At 39.9% G+C, this 20,832-nt stretch overlaps 1 protein-coding gene across 1 annotated transcript in view; it reads right to left on the reverse strand.

Moving 5' to 3' along the window:
* The window catches only part of thsd7aa (thrombospondin, type I, domain containing 7Aa), a 204,048-nt gene that overhangs the window by 57,309 nt on the left and 125,907 nt on the right, over positions 1–20,832 (reverse strand). The window contains exons 11-15 of the mRNA XM_048608398.1: positions 19,678–19,781; positions 10,136–10,330; positions 7,577–7,840; positions 3,137–3,315; positions 514–519 (exon numbers count right to left, since the gene is read on the reverse strand). Of these exons, the coding sequence (XP_048464355.1) occupies positions 514–519; positions 3,137–3,315; positions 7,577–7,840; positions 10,136–10,330; positions 19,678–19,781 (748 nt within the window). The remainder of the gene's footprint in view (positions 1–513; positions 520–3,136; positions 3,316–7,576; positions 7,841–10,135; positions 10,331–19,677; positions 19,782–20,832) is intronic.

A 20,832-nucleotide genomic window follows, 5' to 3' on the forward strand; every position in this document is an offset into this window, starting at 1 on the left:
CCATTTTGTAAAGTTTCAAGTGTGAATTTGAATGGTATGACTCCTATGTGACTAAAACAATTTATTGCAAAATATATCCTTTAAATGTCGTAATAGACTCCAAAAATTCCAAATTGCATCTATATAACATCATATCAGATCTATCTGAAACAAGATTTATTTTATGTATGTAATATTAGGTTATTTATTGCATTGATTTTTGAGACTTTACTATCATCTACAATTTGTTAATGTCCTGTGTATATAGCGTGAATTTCTTGCAGCTGTCACATTCACTTCGATTACACATCCCGCTCACCCTCTGTCTAACATAAAGTGGTGGTATGGGGTTTCAGTCTCTCAAATGCATCAACTGCAATCACACATCCAACAATGAAATAATTCAAACAAGGATAAAAATAATTCCAACTTGAAATTAAGCACAAAAATCCGCGCAAGAACATAATAAAATATGAATGTAGACATAGTAGACAATATACACATGCACTCTTACAGTGAAACTTACTGACTTACCTGAGCCTGTAAGGTGAGCCCACAAATTGTCAATGGAAAGACACAAAAAAAAACAAGGAACAATTATTATTGAACACAATAGTCACTCTCTATAAAAATAATTGTTTAAAAGTAAATGACAATTTGTATGTCCTCATTCATTCTTAAATCATACTCTAAAATCAGGCCAATAAATCTCAGAATATGGTATTCCAGCCTCGGAAATCGAACATGTTCAGCCTTGGATTTCTTGCTGTCTTTCAGCTCCATTTAAATTTGAAATTAACCTTTCACAACTCTTCCCCAGTATTCCAGCTGCAGCTCTGGCAGGAGTGTAGCAGATGAGTTATATATTTTATTGAGAACATGTTTGCTGGAAATGGTTAAACCATTTAACACGTAGAGGTCATACAAGGTACTTCTACCCACCAAGATACAAGGACAAAGCCATGGGCCAGATTTTTACTGAGTCAAACTGACATGTAAGCCTTTTAAAAATGACAACCAGGGCCCAATTCTGGGGCTATTGACATAGTTCCCAGATTTTCTGATTTTCAGAAGGGCTTTTGAAGGGTCTGGGTTGGTTTGGGCATGCCTGATCTGGCTGTTCCGTAGTGGGGATAGGAATAGCTCTACTCCTCTAAAACTTTCATGGAGTCACGCCAACTTTTTACAATGCCATGGTTCACAGTTTCTCAGAGGGGTCACGAAACATAGATTGCACGAGGGAATCTTTTGTAAAGCAAGTTCAAATATTCCTCCTCATGACCATACCCCCATTCACATGTCAATGTATGTCCCTCCATCTGTCTCCATGCTGGATGGTTGCTGGGCAAAAGATAGCACAGAGAGTACGAGGTGCCATGGTTATGTGTATTTGGTGGGGGAGGGTTGGTGGTGGTTACATGAGGAGTGAGGGCTAGAGCTTGGGTAACTTTCAAAACACCTGGGATGAAGTTCTGGAGAAACAGGGTGGGTCTTTAGCCAGCCAACCCTGGCACAAACCCACCCTCCTGGCTGTTTACCCTCTCCTTTGAGGATCATCAGGCCTGACACCATCCCATATCTGCTCTCTGGGAGTAAAGATTGCATGTTCCAGGGTATTATTATCCGAGTCAGTTCAGGACTTCAGCTATCCACCACTGTAGACAAAATATGGCTTAAAATTTCTATTTGGTCCTTATGTCTGGAACAGACTTACACCTGCTTGACAGCTTCAGATTTTTTTTTTTCCCACAGTATCTATTTAGACAGTAAATCAACCTTTCCTCTTTACACACATCTTAGCAGTTGCTTTCCAGCTGTCCATCTCTTAATGAGCCTTGGCTGAACATTTCAAAGTAATGAGTCTCCAAGGTGCAACACTGGATTAGACTTACGATAGAAGTTGGTTTGATTTTAAACAAAGAGTCACATGTTATGTCATTTATTCTGTTTTTACTTTACTTATACATAATTTTTAAAGAAAAGGTTTTGACATCAAATCCCACTGGAGTATTTTTTTAACTGACTCGTTTTATTGATTTTCTGATGTTTTACTTGCTGCTAATATTGTGCTCAAAATAATGCTCTTAATAGAAGAAAAAATGAATTTTTTTTTGGAAAATATAATTTCTATGCGGTCTTTGAATACATTTTTTCTCCCTTTCTGTCTGCCTGGCCGGAAACCTACAAACAACAATTGGCGAAACAGACCCACATTTCAAATGGCCCCTTTAGTCAACTATCAAGAAACACGAGGGACTGCCTCTCCTTTCTAAATGTACTTGTCCTATTCCACAAGCTCCATTAAACACCTCCCTATTTAATACAGACTAAATGGGATTGGGTCCTAGTGGGTACTGAACTTGAATATTTCCCTACAATAAAGACAGAGTGTTGTGAATGCTGGAGATTTGAAATAAAAATGTGAAAGGTTGGAGAAACTCAGCAAGTCTGGCAGGATTCAAGGAGAGAGAATCAGAATTAGCATTTTGAGTTTGTTATTATTCTTTGGAACCCAGTTATTATTAACTCTGTTTCTCTTTCTAAATGCTGTCAGAGCTGCTGAGTTTCCTTAAGTACTTTTTGTTGAATATTTCCTTTCTCCATTTCAATGTTCAGTGCCACAATATCAGAGTAGTTTCTGATAATCTGAAGTAATTTAGGATTCCATATTTGCATACAACATTGATCCACTATTGATGAGTTTGAACTGAAAGTAAAATATTGAAATGAAGGACATGCTACACAATTTAAAAAAAAATTGTACTTGTATACACCTGTGTAGTTAATACAGCTCTCAGCCTTCTGCAAGCCTTAAGAGATTCAAAATTACATTTAATCTTTTTTCAGTAATTTAACGTTCCATATTTTCTTCTAAATATTTATAACTTGACTATGCCTGGTATTGTAGGGACAGAATACTTTCTGTAGATGATCGTGAACCTTTTAATTTTAAATTTGGTTTAGAGCCAGTTTGCTGATCTGACACCTACATTTTTCTTCCACTTTTATGATGATACATCTAAAGAAAACCCTAGTCATTGCTGTAATCGCCAGTTGGGGAGGTTGAATCAAACATCTAGTTCACGATCATCTGAACAGTTTACAGTTAATAAAATGTTGAAAAACAGGCTTGCAAAATCTGCATTAAATTTATTACCTGGTTGGTGTGATCGAGTTTTGGACAGGGCCTTCCAGCATTGTATGGCTTCTCACGCAACCACTTGGATCTGACTTTCACTCCACTGCCACATGATTTGCTACAGCGTGACCAATTGGACCATTCACTAAGTTTACAGTCAGAAGGGCAGGGGATGTTGCAAGCCTCCTCTATATAAGCTGTCGGTGGAGAATACAATTATAAAAGCAGTGGTAGCGTGTTAATATAGTATCCGTGTTATGACAGCTTGTATGGTCGCAAAAATGCCATGAAACCTGCTGAACTAATAAATACTGAATTTAAGTTATCACATATCTCTTTACAAATAGAACAGAAGATAATCATGTGATGCTGCACACCCAGCCATAAATACGCAGAGTCAAGATTAGAGATAAGGTTATGTGGTTGATTCCATAGCCTACACTCTCACCTACTACAGGTCCATGTTGGTAGCTGACTTCCCCAAAGTTATCTGTAAAAATAGAGTCCTCAGGTCAATGGAAAAAAGATTGTAAAATTAGCTGCTGATCCACCATCATTCATTCAAAACCCCTACAAAAGAGAAATTTCATTCCCAAAATGTTGATGATGTTAACTTTTCTGAATGTTGAGATTTTTGACAACAGCATTTAATAGTATGATTATTCAAAGCTTAAGAAAATGCAACAGATCTGAAATGGGCTTGAAACAGATAACTTCAACTACCACATCAGCAGTGCTGAAAACTGATTTCTCTCCAATTTAGTTAGTATTGGGTTAGAACAGGGCTTGAAGTTTTTGGACTGTTTCACACCATCATGCACCTCGTCCTTACCCTTAACAACTTCTCCTTCAACTCCTTCCACTTCCTACAGCCTAATGGGGGTGGCCATGGGCATCCGCATGGGTCCAAGCTATGCCTGCCTCTTTGTAGGATATGTGAAACAGTCCCTCTTCCAAAGCCACACTGGCCCCATCCCCCACGTCTTCCTCCGTTACATCGATGACTGGATCGGCGCCACCTCGTGCTCCCATGAGGAGCTCAAACAGTTCATCCACTTTACTAACACCTTCCACCTCAACCTTAAGTTCACCTGGACCATCTCTGATACCTCTCTCTCCTTCCTGGACCTCTCTGTCTCCATGTCTGGTAACCACCTGGAAACTGATATCTATTTCAAGCCCACCAACTCCCACAGCTACCTAGACTACACCTCCTCTCACCCACCTTCCTGCAAGGATGCCATCCCCTATTCCCAATTCCTCCGCCTCTGCCGCATCTGCTCCCAAGATGAGGCGATCCACTCCCGGACATCCCAGATGTCCTCGTTTTTCAAGGGCTGCAACATCCCTCCCACAGTGGTTGAAAATGCCCTCAACCGCATCTCTTGCATTTCCCGCTCCTCAGCCTTCACACCCCTCCCTGCAATAAAAACAAAGACAGAATTCCCCTTATCCTCACATATCACCGGATTAACCTCTGGATTCAAAGCATCATTCTCCGCCACTTCCGCCACCTGCAATCTGACCCCACTACGAAGGATATATTTCCCTCCCCACCCTTACCTGCCTTCCGGAGGGACCACTCTCTCTGTGGCTCCCTTATCCGCTCCACACTCCCCACTAGCCCCACCACCCCTGGCACCCTTCCCTGCAACCACAGGAGGTGCTACTCCTGCCCCTATACCTTCTGCCCCCCACCTCCATCCCAGGCCACAAGAAAACCTTCCACATTAAACAGATGTTCACCTGCACATCCGCGAATGTGGTATATTGTATCCGCTGTTCCCGATGTGGCCTCCTCTACATCGGGGAGACCAAGCGGAGGCTCGGAGACCGCTTTGTGGAACACCTACGCTCAGTTCGCGACAAACAACAACACCTCCCAGTCACGAACAACTTCAATTCCCTCTCCTAATCCCTGAATGACATGTCCATCCTGGGCCTCCTCCAGTGTCATAACGCCGCCACCTGAAAACTGCAGGAACAGCACCTCATATTCCGCCTTGGAACCCTACAACCCAATGGTCTCAATGTGGACTTTACGAGTTTCAAAATCTCCCCACCTCCGACCTCATCCCAAGACCAGCACTCCTTCTCGTCCCTGCCTCCTTGACCTGTCTGTCTTCTCTCCCACTTACCCGCCCCTCCCTCCTCACTGACCAAACCCCTTCCCAACTCCCTACCTACACTCACCTTTACTGGCTTCATCCCTGCCTCCTCGACCTGTCCATCTTCTCTCCACCTATCTGCTTCACTATCCACCTTCTATCACCGCCTCCCCCTCTCGCTATTTATTTCAGAGTCCCCTTCCCCTCCCTCATTTCTGAATAAGGGTCCAGACCCGAAACGTCAGCTTTCCTGCTCCTCTGATGCTGCCTGGCCTGCTGTGTCCATCCAACTCCACACCTTGTTATCATGCACATTATGTTACTTTGTAGTTGTCTTCATGTGTAGACGATACTTTTTTTACTGCATGGGTCAACTCTCAAAATTCACTCTTGAAATTCTTGCCTTTGTAGATTCAGACCAGAACATTAAATTGAATCCTACAATTGGTGTCACCCATGTAGAAGAGGGAAGAATGAGGAAAACTATCACTAAGTCAGCAGACAGGTAGAAATACTACCTCTAACTTGAAAGCAAGAAGACCAAATGGTAAATATCTAAAGTTACCTCTTCTGGAACTTTGGCTGACAATTCGAGCAAATTCGATGTTGCAATAGTTAGACTTTTTTGCATTGTTACATGTGTCTAAACTAATCTTCCACACCTCATCTGAAATGATTATAGTTTAATAGAATATCAAAGAAGTTTATATGGTTGCCAGATATATTTATCTATGCTGAAGTCCAATAATCCCTTTTTTTAAAACCTTTCTTCACAGAATTGGAAGAGCTTAGTAAGAGTCAATCAGTGCATCCCACTTAACTAATACTATTTGGTACCAGGCAAATTAAAATAATCTGGCCTCCATGGAAACAGGGTCTAGAGCTTTTCAACGTAACAGATACTGAAATGCTACTGAGGAGCCAAGGGTTCACAAGGTTTAAAAAAAGTTCTATTAACAATGTACACGTGAAGAAAACGTCCAGCCAAATCAGAATCAAAGCAAATCGTCACTAAATTGATCCTATTTACGATGTTTCAATTCATCTGCAAATTTTGTGATGCCTTGCACAGTAATTCTGGAAAACCTAAGCCAGTTTTCTGAATGCTTCACAAACAGATATCATGGGAGCCATATACATATTGTCAACCAGCTCTTCTGCTCCCAGTTCCTGGGAAAATGGATCAAAGACTTTCAAAGGGGAAAACAGGGTTGATCGTTGTGACATTTGCTCAGAGACAAAGGTCACAAAAAAAATGTCAGGAAACTAATCTCACTGGTAATTTTGAGTATTCCTTATGGGCAAAGGAACTGTGGGAAAGAGTTTGAGATGTGCTATGATTGAAGGAACAATATGGAGCTGAAAGATGGGGTTGCAGTTTAATGCTCCAGCATCTGGTAATTAGCTTGAACGCATTTAAAAATTTAACTTCTCTTGCTTTCAGTCATGATATCAACTTAGCAGTCTTTATGCAAAGCCTAATTTCATTAAATCATGCAAGTAGAACAGATGGGAGGGTGATTTTCCTGGGGTTGCATTAGGCTCTTTTCAAAAATCTGAACACAACAGATTTTGGAGCAACAAATGAAAAGGACTCAACATCATCTTAACTCCAAGATTAACCACATCAGTGAAATACATTTTTACTAGTTACATTCCTTATATTTATCTTAAGATTTTCCATATTATTTTAAGTCCATCCCAACATGGGGCTCATGGTATTCAGGGTAATATATTAGCATGGATTGAGGATTATTTACAGGATAGAGAATAAAGTGGTCAATTCCAGAATGGCAAGATGTAAGTAGCAGAGTGTCACAGAGACCAGTGCTTAACGGTACTGAGTACAATATAACCAAATTTGCTAATGATATAAAGTTAATTAAGGAGAAAATAAAAAAAAAGAGGCTGCAAAGGAACAGAAAACAGTTAAGTGAGGATGACAAACTGGAACATGAGGAGAATTGTGAAATTGTTGACTTTGGTAAATTGAATTGAAAAACAAAATAATTTTTAGAAGCAAAGGCACCAATAAATGTTGGCATTTGCAGGGATTTAGGTATCCTCTTACAATAGTCACAAAAATTCACCATGCAGATCTTGATTCATTCATGAGATATGAAAATTGGCCAGCATTTATTGTCCACCCCTAAATGCGCTTCATAAGTTGTTGGTAAACTGTTTTCTTGAGCTGCTATAGCACCTCTTTCCATTTCTAATGTTCAAACTGCAGAAATAGTTTATTTTGTTGTAAAGTTGGAAAAAAATCATACTGGTGACTACCTTTTGCATACTGATATGTGTATTCAAAACAAATATTAACAATCATTTTCATTTACTTTCAGCTTACCATGTCTGTTGCATCGTCCTGATTCCACAAGTCTATTATTCTGATCACGACAAGCCAAGGCTTGAAAGCGATATCCACGACCACACTCCTTGATATCACCTTGGATCTTCATGCCAAGCAAACTTTCCATCTTTCCCTCAGGAAGAATGCAGTCAGATAAGTTGCCCACAGGCTGAGCTGTGTACTTGTCGCAGGGACAAAATTGGGTCTCAATCAGAGGGAAAAGTTGAGCATTCCTACATTTCTCTCTCTTCCTGCTTTTCCCTGAGAGTTACAGTGAAAACATATTTTTGCTAAGGGACATACCAGGATGAAACAAAGTTTCAACAACTAGAAAATTATAGTACAATTGGGCACTCAGAAGGCAAACATTTGAGAGATTGTAGTGACATGCTGAAGAGAAATATTACACTCGGCCATGGCATGGTAGGTTTCAGATAAAATTCGGAACCTTTCACATTCCCAATTTAGCCACTGGTAAAATGCATCCTCTCAGGACTTGAAGGTCAACAGGAAGGATCCAGTTTTTGTAGTCCATGAAAACCAAATACATAAGTAGAACTAGGATTGAGATTTTGCTGAGGTAGAAATCATAAAGCAGCATCTCCAAGGTAATAATCTCTGAATTAACAGATCTGTGGTTTAAATTCATGTCTGAAAGAGTGGTGTTGGAAGCACCAGCATAAGTACTGTGAAAAATGGGATCCGTTCCATTGGTAAGGACTTACTTTAAAGAACTTTCATCCAGAGAAATCAAATAATTACAGTAGTAGGTAGTGCTTTAAAATAACATAGGGGTTGGCAGGGATAATGCGGCTTGGCTGAGACTTCCAATAGTTTGTTGACACATGAGAAAAAAGTTTCAAGTACTGATATTTTGTTTCTTAATACATGGGTTTTGGCCATTGTTGGCTAAACCAGCACTTTTGCCCATTCCTAATTGCCCTGCAAGGTGTTGAGAATTGCCTTCTTGAACTGTTATTGTCCTTGGGATATAAGTACACTCACAATGTTAGGAAGAGTTCCAACAATTCTGACCTAGTAACAGTGAAGAAATATAACTATAGCTCCAAGTCACAATGGTGTCTGATTTGGAGGACATCTTGCAGATGATATTGTCATGTGTCTGCTGTCCTTATCCTTCTTGGTTTGGAAGGTGCTATGGAAGGAGATGTGGTACATCTTGTAGATGATGTACAGTGCCACCACCATGATTTGGTGGTGAATATGGTTGATAGGGTGCCAATTAAGTGGGTTGTTTTGCCCTGGATGTTGTCAATTATTTTGAAAGTTGTTGGATCTGCACCCATACAGGTAAGTGGAGAGGATTCAATCACAATCTTGACTTGTACCTTGTAGATGGTGGACAGGCATATGGGAGACAGGATATGAGGTAGTTGACATAGAATTCCAGCCTCTGACTTGATTTGTAGATACATTACTTATGTGGCTGGTCCAGTTCAATGATAATCTGGTCTGGTCAATGATAATTCCTAGAATATTGATAGTAGGGAATTCAGAAATGGGATGCTACTGAATCTCAAAGGGAAACAAAGGGAGGGAAAGATTATGACAGAAATGGATACAAGCAGTGAGAATGGTGATTGAGGAGCAGGAGAGGTAGTGATGTGCCAACATTGTAAAAGGTGGAAATGCAGAGGATAAGAAGAGTTAATTTTGAGAGGATGAGGTGGACGGAAACAGTTGAGTGGACCTGATGCATGCAATAATGAAAGTTGAAGCACATGAGTTGTGGTAAGAAATGTGTGCGTAGCAGGGTTAGTGAGTGATGGCCCTGTGACTGTGAGATGTCAGAGACAAGATGATGGTATCACTTAGCTTTGCAAAGTTCAGAAGGTCATTGACCTTCTCCCTACGCTGCTGTACATTCCTTTTATCTTGACATACAGCATTGAAACTGGCTGCTGTGTCTGGTGGGGTAACCTCCTTTAGCACTTTTCAGCAAAATTATGGCCTTCCTCTACACCACCCTATCCATCACGTCCCTGTCCATAAAGCAAGGACCTAACTTGCCTTCCAGGGCATGTTCTCAGTCATAATGGTAGAGTACCACAGTTCCTAGCTTGCAGTCTCTGCAGTGGTTTGCAGCCAAACTTTAAACATGACCTCCTGGTGTAAATGCCAGAAGGTCTGGATATTACCAAATACCATAGCCCTCTCCGGCCATTCAATTCCATGAGAAAGAATGTGAAGATCTAGGTACATGATTAATGAGATGGAAAGTGTAGGATTATTTGAGGTAAGTTGCTGTGAACCATGCTGGGCTGAGTGCCATGCATCTCACTTGACGAAACACAAAATGGAAATGGGAAAATTCCACTCTATGAATGTATCTGCAGAATGAATTGTTGAATATGGCACCTATCACAAATACTCACCAAAAATTTAAATTCGTGATTTGACTTCTTGATCATAAAAACATACATAAAAGTTTGAACAAGGATGAAAGAGTCTCACATATGCAAATTCATTTTGTGCTATTGGAATAAGATAGAATGATTGGTCTGCTAAACATGTTTTATTTGTTTAATTACTCACCAACAAATGTCCTCTTTCGGATCTGTACTGTACTGCAGTCACCACTGCAGGCAGAAAATTTGGACCAGTTAGTGAACAGGCAGTCATCCTGGCAGGGCAACTGACAGTGTTGAGTTAAAGGTGGCATTGTACCAGCCCATTTCAGACAATTATTAATATCCACTTGACCACCATCTTGCTTGCGACATGATATTGCTAAAAATAGAAGAAGTAGGATTGCATAAAAGGCATGGATTGTTTAAACTTTTGTCCTGATTAGTTGAAAGCACAGAAATATTTTTGAAAGCAACTTATCACAATAATTTAGGGTATGGAACAAGGCTGCAAAATTTAGCAAGATCACAAATACAGGCGCAAAGATCATAAGGTAGAGAGGTTAGTAATGGCATACATCAACTCCAGCCTCCCAGATTGCCTCAATCTGCTACAATTCGCCTACCATCACAATAAGACCACAGCAGACACGATCTGGCCCTACACTCATCCCTGGAACATGTGGATAACAAGGACACCTGCATCACACTCCAATATATTGACTTTAGCTCCATCTTCAACAGCATAATTCCAATAAAATTCAACTCCAAACTCTGAAACTTAGGACTCTGCTCCCAACTGGATCTGTGACTTCCTGACCCGCGGACCACAATCAGTAAAGATAGGCGACAACACTTCCTCCACCATAATCCTCAACACCAGTGCCCCACAAGGCTGTATATTCAGCCCTGACTATACTCCTGATATGCTCGCAACCGTGTGGCCAAATTCAGCTCTAACTCAGTTTACAAATTTGCAGATGACACCGCTGCTGTGGATCAGATCTCAAAAAATGCTAAGACAGACTATAGGAAGGAGATAGACACTTCAGTGGCATGATATAAAGACAACAATTTCTCCCTCAATATCAGCAAAATGAAGGAGCTGGTCATCAAATTCACAAAGGGAAGGGCACATCTTTGCTTGTATCAATGGTGCTGGGGTGGTGGTGGTGGTGGTTGAGAGCTCCAAGTTCCTAAGAGTAAATATCTATCCTGGTCCATCCACGTCAACGTTAAAGTCAAGAAAGCACACCAACTACTCAACTCCCTCAGAAAGCTAAGGAAATTCAGCATGTTCGCAATGACTCATGAATTTTTATTGATGCATCATAGAAAGCATCCTATCCAGATGCATCACAATTTGGTATGGTAACAGGTCTGCCTAGTACTGCAAGAAATTACAGAGGGTTGTAAACACAACCAAGTCCATCATAAAAACCAGCACTCCATCCATTCACTCCATTTATTCTTCCTGCCACCTTGGGAAAGCAGCCAACATAATCAAAAACCTCTCCCACCATGGTTAAACTCTCTTCCACCAGGCAGAAGATACAAAAGTTTGAAAACACATACCAGCAAATTTAAGAACAGCTTCTTCCCTGCTGTTATCAGACTTACAAACAGACCTCTCATACATTAGAGCTGATCTTTCTCTGCATCTTCTCTGTAACTGCAACAGAAATATCCACTGACCATTACTCTTTGCTCCTTCTTCATCAGACAATTTTGTATCCATGTTGCTACTATCCCTTTTATTCCATGTGCTGTAAATTTTTTCGTAAGTCTGTTGTGTGGTGCTGTATCAAATACTTTTAGAATGATCATGTACACTAAATCAACAGCATTGTCCTCATTGACTCTTTCCATTACTTCTTCAAAAACCTCCAGCAACTCAACATTTTCAGATGGCTACTAATTCTATCCCAAGCTATTGTTTTTAGATGCTTCCTCAACACTTAGGTTACACGAATTGGATACTGACCTGCATGATAATCTGAGTTTGATCATACACCAGCCAGGCATTGAGGGAAAGGTAACATTTGCGAATGCAATAAATCCCTGAATTTGTATGTAGTGCCTGCAAAGCCACATGTGTGCATCCGACACCACAGACACCAATATTCTGGCAAAGCTGCCTGCTTCTCTCCATAAAAGTATGAAAGCCATGTATCCTCCTCTCTCTGCATACCAAATGTCAGTCAATTCCCTTATACAATGTGGATGATGCAGTGAGAGATGTTAGAGAGGTTGCTTGCTAAAACTTGGAAGGATACTGTCACAAAGAAGTTAACATCCATGGTTAACTTTACTGGCAATGATTACTTCAGCCTATTGTGATGGTGCAGTTCTATTTATAATTAGTGGCAGATTTCATTAAGCATGTCCTTAGAGGAACTGAAACATTGCATACACTGTTCCTCAGCGAGGGTGATGTAGGAAAAATGTCTCCTAAAGATACTGAGTCGATATGGCCTCCTGATAAGTACACTTGTCCCTTCCTCTTCCTTCTTTGAGCAGCCTGTCTTCATTTGTGTTACCTCCATTGACTCTCTCTGTCATGCTGGAGGCAAGGAGGCCAAGGAGGAACAGAAACTATATCATCCTCAAGACAGCACATCGCCTGGTCAGAACGCTTGAATTGGGAACCATGGTTTTCAGCTATTACCCTGTAAACATGAACCACTTTAAGTAACAATTCAAGCCTTCAATAACTCAGTAAATGCCAGTAGAAATCAAAGAGCAATTAATGTGAAAGCAGTCAATGATCTCTTAGGAAAACCAAAAAAACTGTGGATGCTGTAAATCAGGAACAAAAACAAAGTTGCTGCAAAAGCTCAACAGGTCTGGCAGCATCTGTGAAGGAGTAAACAGAGTTAACGTTTCGGGTCCGGTGAGGAAGGGTCTTCTGAGGAAGGGTCAGTGGACCCAAAACGTTAACTCTGTTTTCTCCTTCACAGATGTTGCCAGACCTGCTGAGCTTTTCCAGCAACTTTGCTTTTGATCTCTTAGGAAGCTCTGATGGGAGGAAATCTGGTTAAACAGCTAGTCTCACCATGAATCGGAGGAGGCACAGAATGTTGGTAAAATGCCAAAAGCAGGGAAATTTAACCTGTACTGACCAATTAATTACTTGAACTCTGCCTTCCTTCAGCAGGCAACTGAGCTACTGCCATTCCTACATAAACACCATGGCAGGGGGAGGAAGTGAGGTTTCCCCCTTATGCTTTTTGCTGTCATTTTAACATTCCTCCTGTCTCCCAGCCCATCTCTAGGAGCTAAGGAAATTCTGGCCACAGTTTATATAAAATTTTAATTGGCTCAAGAAAATTTAGATGAAAACTTGTAAATAATACCAAACTTGACAATTTCAAAGCCAAGGTAATGTGGAAAAGCAGTTGGAACTGCAATCAGAAAAGTGGCTATAGAGGCTATGTGGTAGCTTTTATAATGTATCAGTCAGTCATCACATGTAGTATCTATTATAGCATGGTCAGCAGCATCAAAATGGGCACACTTACACTGAGAAGTGTGCATATAAAAAAACTGATCTAAAATGCAAAAGAGATAGCCCATGAGGATAAGTCAGAGAATCTCATGGCCTACAGTTAAAGGAATTGATACGAACACTTTTCAAAGTATTAAAATGCATTGAAATAGCATAACCACCATTGATATTGGAATTTAACTGCCAATTCTCTGGATTGTCTCTGTAATGTGAAAGTTAGGCATTGGAATAGTTCAGAAGTAGAACAAGGCCAAAATAAGAGCCTCACAGTTTCCTTAAAAGAGTTCGAAGTGCAAGTGGGCTGGTAATATACTGAAAAGGCATAGCAGGAAAGCTGGAGAAGGAAAGGCTGACCAGTGCTGGAAGAAGTTATTTAAAACCTAGTGGAAACATTAAGCAGGTTTGATTTGTGAGAAAAAAAATATTAACATTACAAAATTTTAAATTCAAAAATTTAACTTCCTTTGAAGGAAGGGAAACAAAAATTATCATGCCATTATAATTTCAAAATACTGCAGCACAATGTCACTTAGTAGTAATTAACAGTCAATGCATGGAGAGAAGAGTCTACTTAACAGTGATCTTGAGAGACAGAGAATAAGATTAACAACTAGGTTTTCTGAATGGAAAAAAAATCACTTTGCCACATTCTCAACAGAAGTCACATGCAGTTACAAATGTCATAAGAATGTGGATTTTTTGACACTGTTAGGTCCATAAGGGTGATTGAGTATACTATTTTAATAATATTAGACCACGTTATGAGGAATTGTAAATGGGTGTTCGAGACAATTTGATTTTTCTAGTTCAGCAGGCTAATGGGGGAATAATGGCACTAATGTGGGATGATGGAAAGATTGCAAGCACGATAGAACTAGAAGTGAGTGAAGAATGAATATAAAGTAGTTAAGGGGAAAGGGAACAAAGATGATGATAGTGGGGCTAATTTTGTCTTTTGAAGGCAGGTTAAATGGTACTACTGAATTAGTCACCCATTATAAATTTCTCCTGATTTTCATTTTTATTGAAGTCTTTGTTTTTTTTTCCAGAGCAGTGTAACTAAGATTAACAATTTGCTGGAGGACTGCATCTTTCATAATGTTTTTTGTGAAGCTTTTTTTACCTGATCAAATATCATTCCAAAATAGATATTATCTTTACATTTCAGCTGCTGCTGTCATAGAATTTATTAGTGAAAAATGAATAATGAGGACAAAATGTACTGTTTCCAATAGAATACAATATTATTACAACCTTGAAGTATAGGATTTGGGACATCATGTTGAGGTTGTACAGAATGTGGTGAAGCCTCTTCTGGAGTATTGTGTACAGTTCTGGTCACCCTGTGATAGGAAGGATATTATTAAACAGGACAGGGTTCAGAAAAGATTTACCAGGATGTTACCAGGAATGGAGAGTTTGCGATATAAAAATAGACTGGAAAGGCAGGAACCTTTTTCACTGCATAGGAAGTTGAGGGGTAAACTTATTGAGGTTTATAAAATCATGAGGGGCATAGATAAGGTGAATGACAAGCGTCTTTTCCCTAGAGTGGTTGAGTTCAAACTAGAGGTCATACTTTTAAGATAAGTGGAGAAAGATTTACAAAGGACATGAGGGGCAACCTTTTTGCACAGAGAGTGGTTCATGTGCGGAATGAACTATCAAAGGAAGTGGTGGATGCAGGTACAGTTACAATGTTTAAAAGACATTTGGATAAGTTCATGAATAGGAAAGATTTGCAGGGATATGGGCCAAGCGCAGGCAGGTGGGACTAGTTTAGTTTGGGACATGGTCAGCATGGACTGGTTGAGCCAAAGGGCCTATGACTCTAACATTACAATTGAGGTAGTTCTAATGCTGGTCTTTTTTGTTTTAAAGTTTCATTTGAATATAGTTGTCATGATATAAATATTGAAACAGAGGAACAACCTTTCCCTTACAATTCAATTTAGCCTTTAAAATGTTCACAATTCTACCCTTAAGCTATAATACAAGTATAAAAGCAAACAGAATCAGACTAAATGATTTGTAAGCAATTTGCCTTAGACAATTTTTTTAAAGCAGTGGTTATGAAATGTGGATTTGTGAGAACCAAAGACTTTCACAGGGCAGGAAACAGGAAGCTGGGTGGTAAAAGTTCATCTTTACTAGCACTTAGCAGGCAGGAAGTTTTCTTGGGCGACATATTCATAGCATAGACTCTCTCATGCACATAGTGCCCTGAGAAACTGTTGTTTACAAAATAAGGGAAGCCCTGAAAATACTTTGTGCCTTTGTGTCAGATCAGATCCTTATGCATGACAATGTGCAAAAACTTCCAGATGATTGTGTTTGCTCCATATTTCTCATGGGAAAACTTGATTTTATGTGAATCTGCTTTAGCAGGATTACCCACATTCAGTCTTGTTGCTCCCCTTTTTCGATTTTCATTCTGATTTTCTCCCTTCTTCCCTCTACTTCTGCTGTGTTAAGATTTCATGGAAACTTATCACGCTCCAAAATCTTATGCACATTCCATGGGTCTTCTCCAACAGTGAACAACAAGCTATTCAACTGTGAGGGCATAATTTATCAAATCAATCCTTTCCTGACTTAGTGTGAGGACATATATGTACTGTTCAGCAAAGGTAACTGGTATTAATAGGAGTGAGAATCATGGCAGCAAAGAAAGAGGACATCTGCCCCTTTATTCTTGTGCTGCTGCTGACACTTCAACTCTACTCCTACTCCCAGGGGAAACACTTCAAAGGACACCCTCAAAGTCTCTTTGAAAAAAACTCATTATCCTTAATGACACCTGGGAAACTGTGGTCTAGGACCTCTCGAGGAGGAGGAAAGGCATCTGGAAAGGATCGGTGTGTCTCAAGCCTCAACACCAATGGAAAGCTGAAGTCATGTCAACAGGCAGCATGACAAACCACGCATTCCATCCACCCATTCCCCATGCCACCACCTGCCCCACCTCTGACAGAGGCTATAGGCTGTACATTAGCCTCTTCAGTCACCAGGAAAAGCATTTTTTGTCTGGAAGCAAGTCATCCTCAACCACAAGGGACTGCTCAAGAAGAAGCAAGCATTGGTGGCAGTTAATTCTCATCTTATGCTGGGTAAACTGAGAGAAGTTAAATCCTGAACTGATAAAATCCCACAGTGGCATGGAAATAAAAATGCAAACAAGTAATGTTTCAGAGAGCTTTAAATTATCTGTTAACATAAGGGAAGCCAGATTTATTATTCATTTGTTTTGGCCTTGACAAATTGATTATCTTTCAGGCATTTCAGAGGGCTTTAAGAGTGAACTATATGATATGCACTAAAATTACACTTTGGCCAGACTAGGTGGCGTGACAGTTTATATTCTTGAAAACATTGGTTGATTGGATTTGAGCTCATGATCCTGTGTCACTAATTCTAGAATCTTATAAAGAAGACAACATAAAGAGAAGTAGCCAGAATATACACAACAGCATGACAGCTTAGCCCAGTGTCGAGAAATACATTGAGGTTCTTCCTTTCCTGATTTATCTCGAGGTGGTAATTGGAAAGATGAATGGAGTGACTGCCAGAGGTGCACAGATATTTGCAGAAATAAATATGGCTTCTATTTTGTGAAAATTAAGCTGGAGGAGATATCTTTGATTTTTGCAGAAATGATGAAGGAAATTATTTACAAGTTCGGGCAGAATTTTATTGCTTGATACCTCTCCCCTTTCTTTCTCCTTCATCAAACCCTTTTGACAGGCTGAAAGATGGGGTAAGGTGTTAAAAAATGGCGGTGGTGGAGCCGTGTTAGGATTATACTCTAGCTTAGTCTTGTTGCTTTGGAACGTTTCCAGCAAAAGGCTACAAGATCAGTAGGTTTCCTGTCCTCAGGAGGCAGGCAGCGATTTGAATACTTAACAGCCCTATTAAGGATCACTTTACCAGGCTGCCAGCATGAAAGGCTACCTCTTTGGCCCTAGCAACTTCCTCACCAGAGGGAATTTCTCTCCACCCTGCACACCCTGAGCATTTTATTTTTAATTTACTTACTTGGAAGTATGCTGACGACTCCTAACTGCCTCAACAGTATTGACCTCTCCCTGTGGGGCTGTTGACACATCAGAGCTCATCCACTCTACAGTACTTAATTGCACACTAATCCAGAGTTGGCCAATTAAGAGGCTATCTAGGGTAACACCACCAAGGCCTGTGCTGCTGGCAAGTGTGGGCTTGGAACCTGTTTTTTTCTGTCGAGATGTTGGGGTCCTGAAGTCGGCAATAAAATGTAGATAAGGAATTGAAGAGTATCACAATAGCAGAGAACATGTATTACATTATGGAATAATGACTAATCCTGGGATACTCTATGCTCACTGGGATACCACAACAACATACTGCTTATTTTAAAACAAGCCCCCAAGGTCACATTTCACTTTTGTTACCTACTGGGTTCCAGACAAATGGAGATTTGGTATATAAGTTTGGCATAAAATTATAAGTTTGCATCATGGTTACTGTAATTTCTAAACAGCTGCATATTTAAAAATATTATAAATTTATACCACAAAATAATTGATGTAGTCCTTAATCATGATAAAACATAAAATAACCCAATAGCTTAAAACGTTTGCAATCTACAATTTTTTGGGGTATATTTTGGTTGTATTTTTATGCTATAAAGTTATTACCTCAGATGGTCCAAAAATGTAATAGTCTGTTGAAGTTTTAACATTTTATATAATTAGCAGATGAGAAGATACAGAAATATTAAAGTGTACAAATACAGTGGGCTGAAGGGCCTGTTTCTATGATGTATGACTATGATTTCAATGTATTGGCAAGTTTCACTATTATCGTAAATTGGCTCAGAGAAGCAACATTTATATTTAAATTAAACATGAATATGTAAACAGATGATTGACAACACTTTTCTGTTCTTCACACAAAAATATGACAATTTATATAATTCTATTAAATATACAAGAAATGTACCTCTGAATAACTATTCAACAGCCTTATTAAACTGATTGTTTTGTCTATAGTTTCGATAAACTGAGTAAATAAAATACTTTTACACCATGTCCCAAATTTCTTGATGCACTTCTTAATCTGAAACTTCAGAATTACAATTCTGGAACGATGCAACAATTTAAGACCTTGAAAGAGATTAGTTTTCTCTCAACTGAGCAAACAGAATTAGCCAGAATTCATAGATTCACAGATTCACACAACTAAAATGCATACCAATACAGTCCGAAGGCCTAATGAATATTCAATGGCCGAGAGTTTCTGCTTTGGAATTAGCTGATGATCTGGCTGGAAGCTGAATTTAGTAAGTACGCTGTCTGACGAAAAGATGGCCGAGAAAGAGTGTGTCCTTCATGGACGACAGGGTGCACTAACAGGAGGACATCCCTGAGCTACAAAATAGTCTTCAGGTTATGCTGGGAAGCCTCCTCATGAGGCAACGGGTCCATTTGCCGCTGGCAGAATGCCAGTGGCACAGAAGAAGCCTTGAATTGATCCCCTGATTGAGCACTGGAGGGTCTCAATTAACATCAGGACTGCAAGGTTGACTCCCAAACTTCCACATCCCTGTTTGATTGGGGGAATCAGTAAGGTCACCTCCCACCTTCTCTCCCAGGTTTATGGTCCGAATTACTGAAAATGACTTTTAAAGCTAAACATTTTATCACTTATATTGGGTAATTAGTTTCTTAGTAATTATAAGACATAAAATGGAAATGTTCTAGATGTCCCAATCAGTTTCCAATGCTGAAGAAAACAATTTAATTTCAGAGGAAGGGTCACTGGACCCAAAACATTAACTCTGTTTTTTCCCCTTCACAGATGCTGCCAGACCTGCTGAGCTTTTCCAGCAACTTTGTTTTTGTTCCTGATTTACAGCATCCGCAATTCTTTTGGTTTTAATTTAATTTCAGAGCCTCCTCGAAGGCCTGCAAACTAGTACAATTAGCAGAAACTCAAAATGTTGGTGAATTCAATTACAAGGTATTGCTAATTTTGTGTATGGTGCTATCTGCCGGCAAGATTGTTTTTAAACTAGTGCACAAAAAAATCATGGAAACTTAATATGCAGTGAAGACAAGCTGCACTAAAAACTCCTTGATCTTTTGCACTGGTTTGACTAATTGAAATAAGCAATGTAATACAGTGGAAACAGCAGTCCAATACATTTAACATGTGACAAGAAGGCCTTAAAGAATGAAACTAACCTCTAGTTTGAAGTCCTGGACCGCAAGTTTCCTGTGCTCCAGGGCTGTCCTGACGGACGTTCCAAGGTACCAACTGACACCTGTGCCATTTGTGTGTTTTCCACCTATCGGAAAAAACGCACAATTAAGTTTTGAACATTATTATGAAAGAAATAAGTTGTACCTTTTATAACGATGTCCATAACTTCCACATTACTGGCCACTTGAAGGGCACAATAATGACAAGATCTACCCTCTGATTGAAATAGGGATCTGCAAGGCTGGGTAAAGGTTTTGGTGTGCAGTGATGTTGTTGTCACCATCCTTCTGTGTGGCAATGGGGCTTGGATTGCCTACAAGGGAATTTCCAGGTGCTGGAGAATTTCCATCACTGACGTCTCTGCAGAGTATCCTAGATTGGGTAGGAAGTTAGGCTGCGAGGCCCCAGTGTCCATGCCAAGGCAATTTCTCCATTATTACAACTATGCTCGTTCAAAGCAAGCTTCACTGAACCTGACAGTGTGGATAAGTAATCAGCTTCTGAGGGCCTACCTGTACACAATTTAAGGATGCTGCCAATAACAAGGACAAAGGACATTTAGGAACGCTCCAAAGGTCTCATTGAAAGTCAGACAAATTGACAATAGGCCGTGGGAGATAATTACACCAAGCCATTAAGCAATAGTGCTTCAGTTAAAAAGCCACATCAGAGTCAGGCACTAACAGTTTGAATTCTGATGCAGAAAGCTGACAGGTGGGAAAGGGAGAAAGCAGAGCCATTCCCATGCCCCATCCTCAGAGCAACATTTGTCATCTGCCCAAAGAACTGTGGCTCCAGGAGTGGCCTACTGAGGACACACAAATTATGATGCCTTCAGACATCACCCTTCTTTTGAGGGACTGACAATGATGACAGTTCTCACGCTCCAAACCCAAATCTAAGGCGGAAAATTATTCCTGGATATTATTTTGCTAATTATAAACAATGATTTGCAGTGCTCCATGCCATTTGCAATGTGTTAATACTCCTTTCATACAATATTTACCTTTGTATTAATTTTGAGTCAGTATGGAAGAATTTCACAAGAGTAATGGGAATAATATTACTAATAGTCTGTTTCCTAATGGAATGAAGATATCAGTTTCTTAAGAAGGTTGGTCACATTCCACTTTTCC

Source organism: Rhincodon typus, chromosome 2 (genome assembly GCF_021869965.1).
Source record: "Rhincodon typus isolate 14 chromosome 2, sRhiTyp1.1, whole genome shotgun sequence".
NCBI classification, from domain to species: domain Eukaryota; kingdom Metazoa; phylum Chordata; class Chondrichthyes; order Orectolobiformes; family Rhincodontidae; genus Rhincodon; species Rhincodon typus.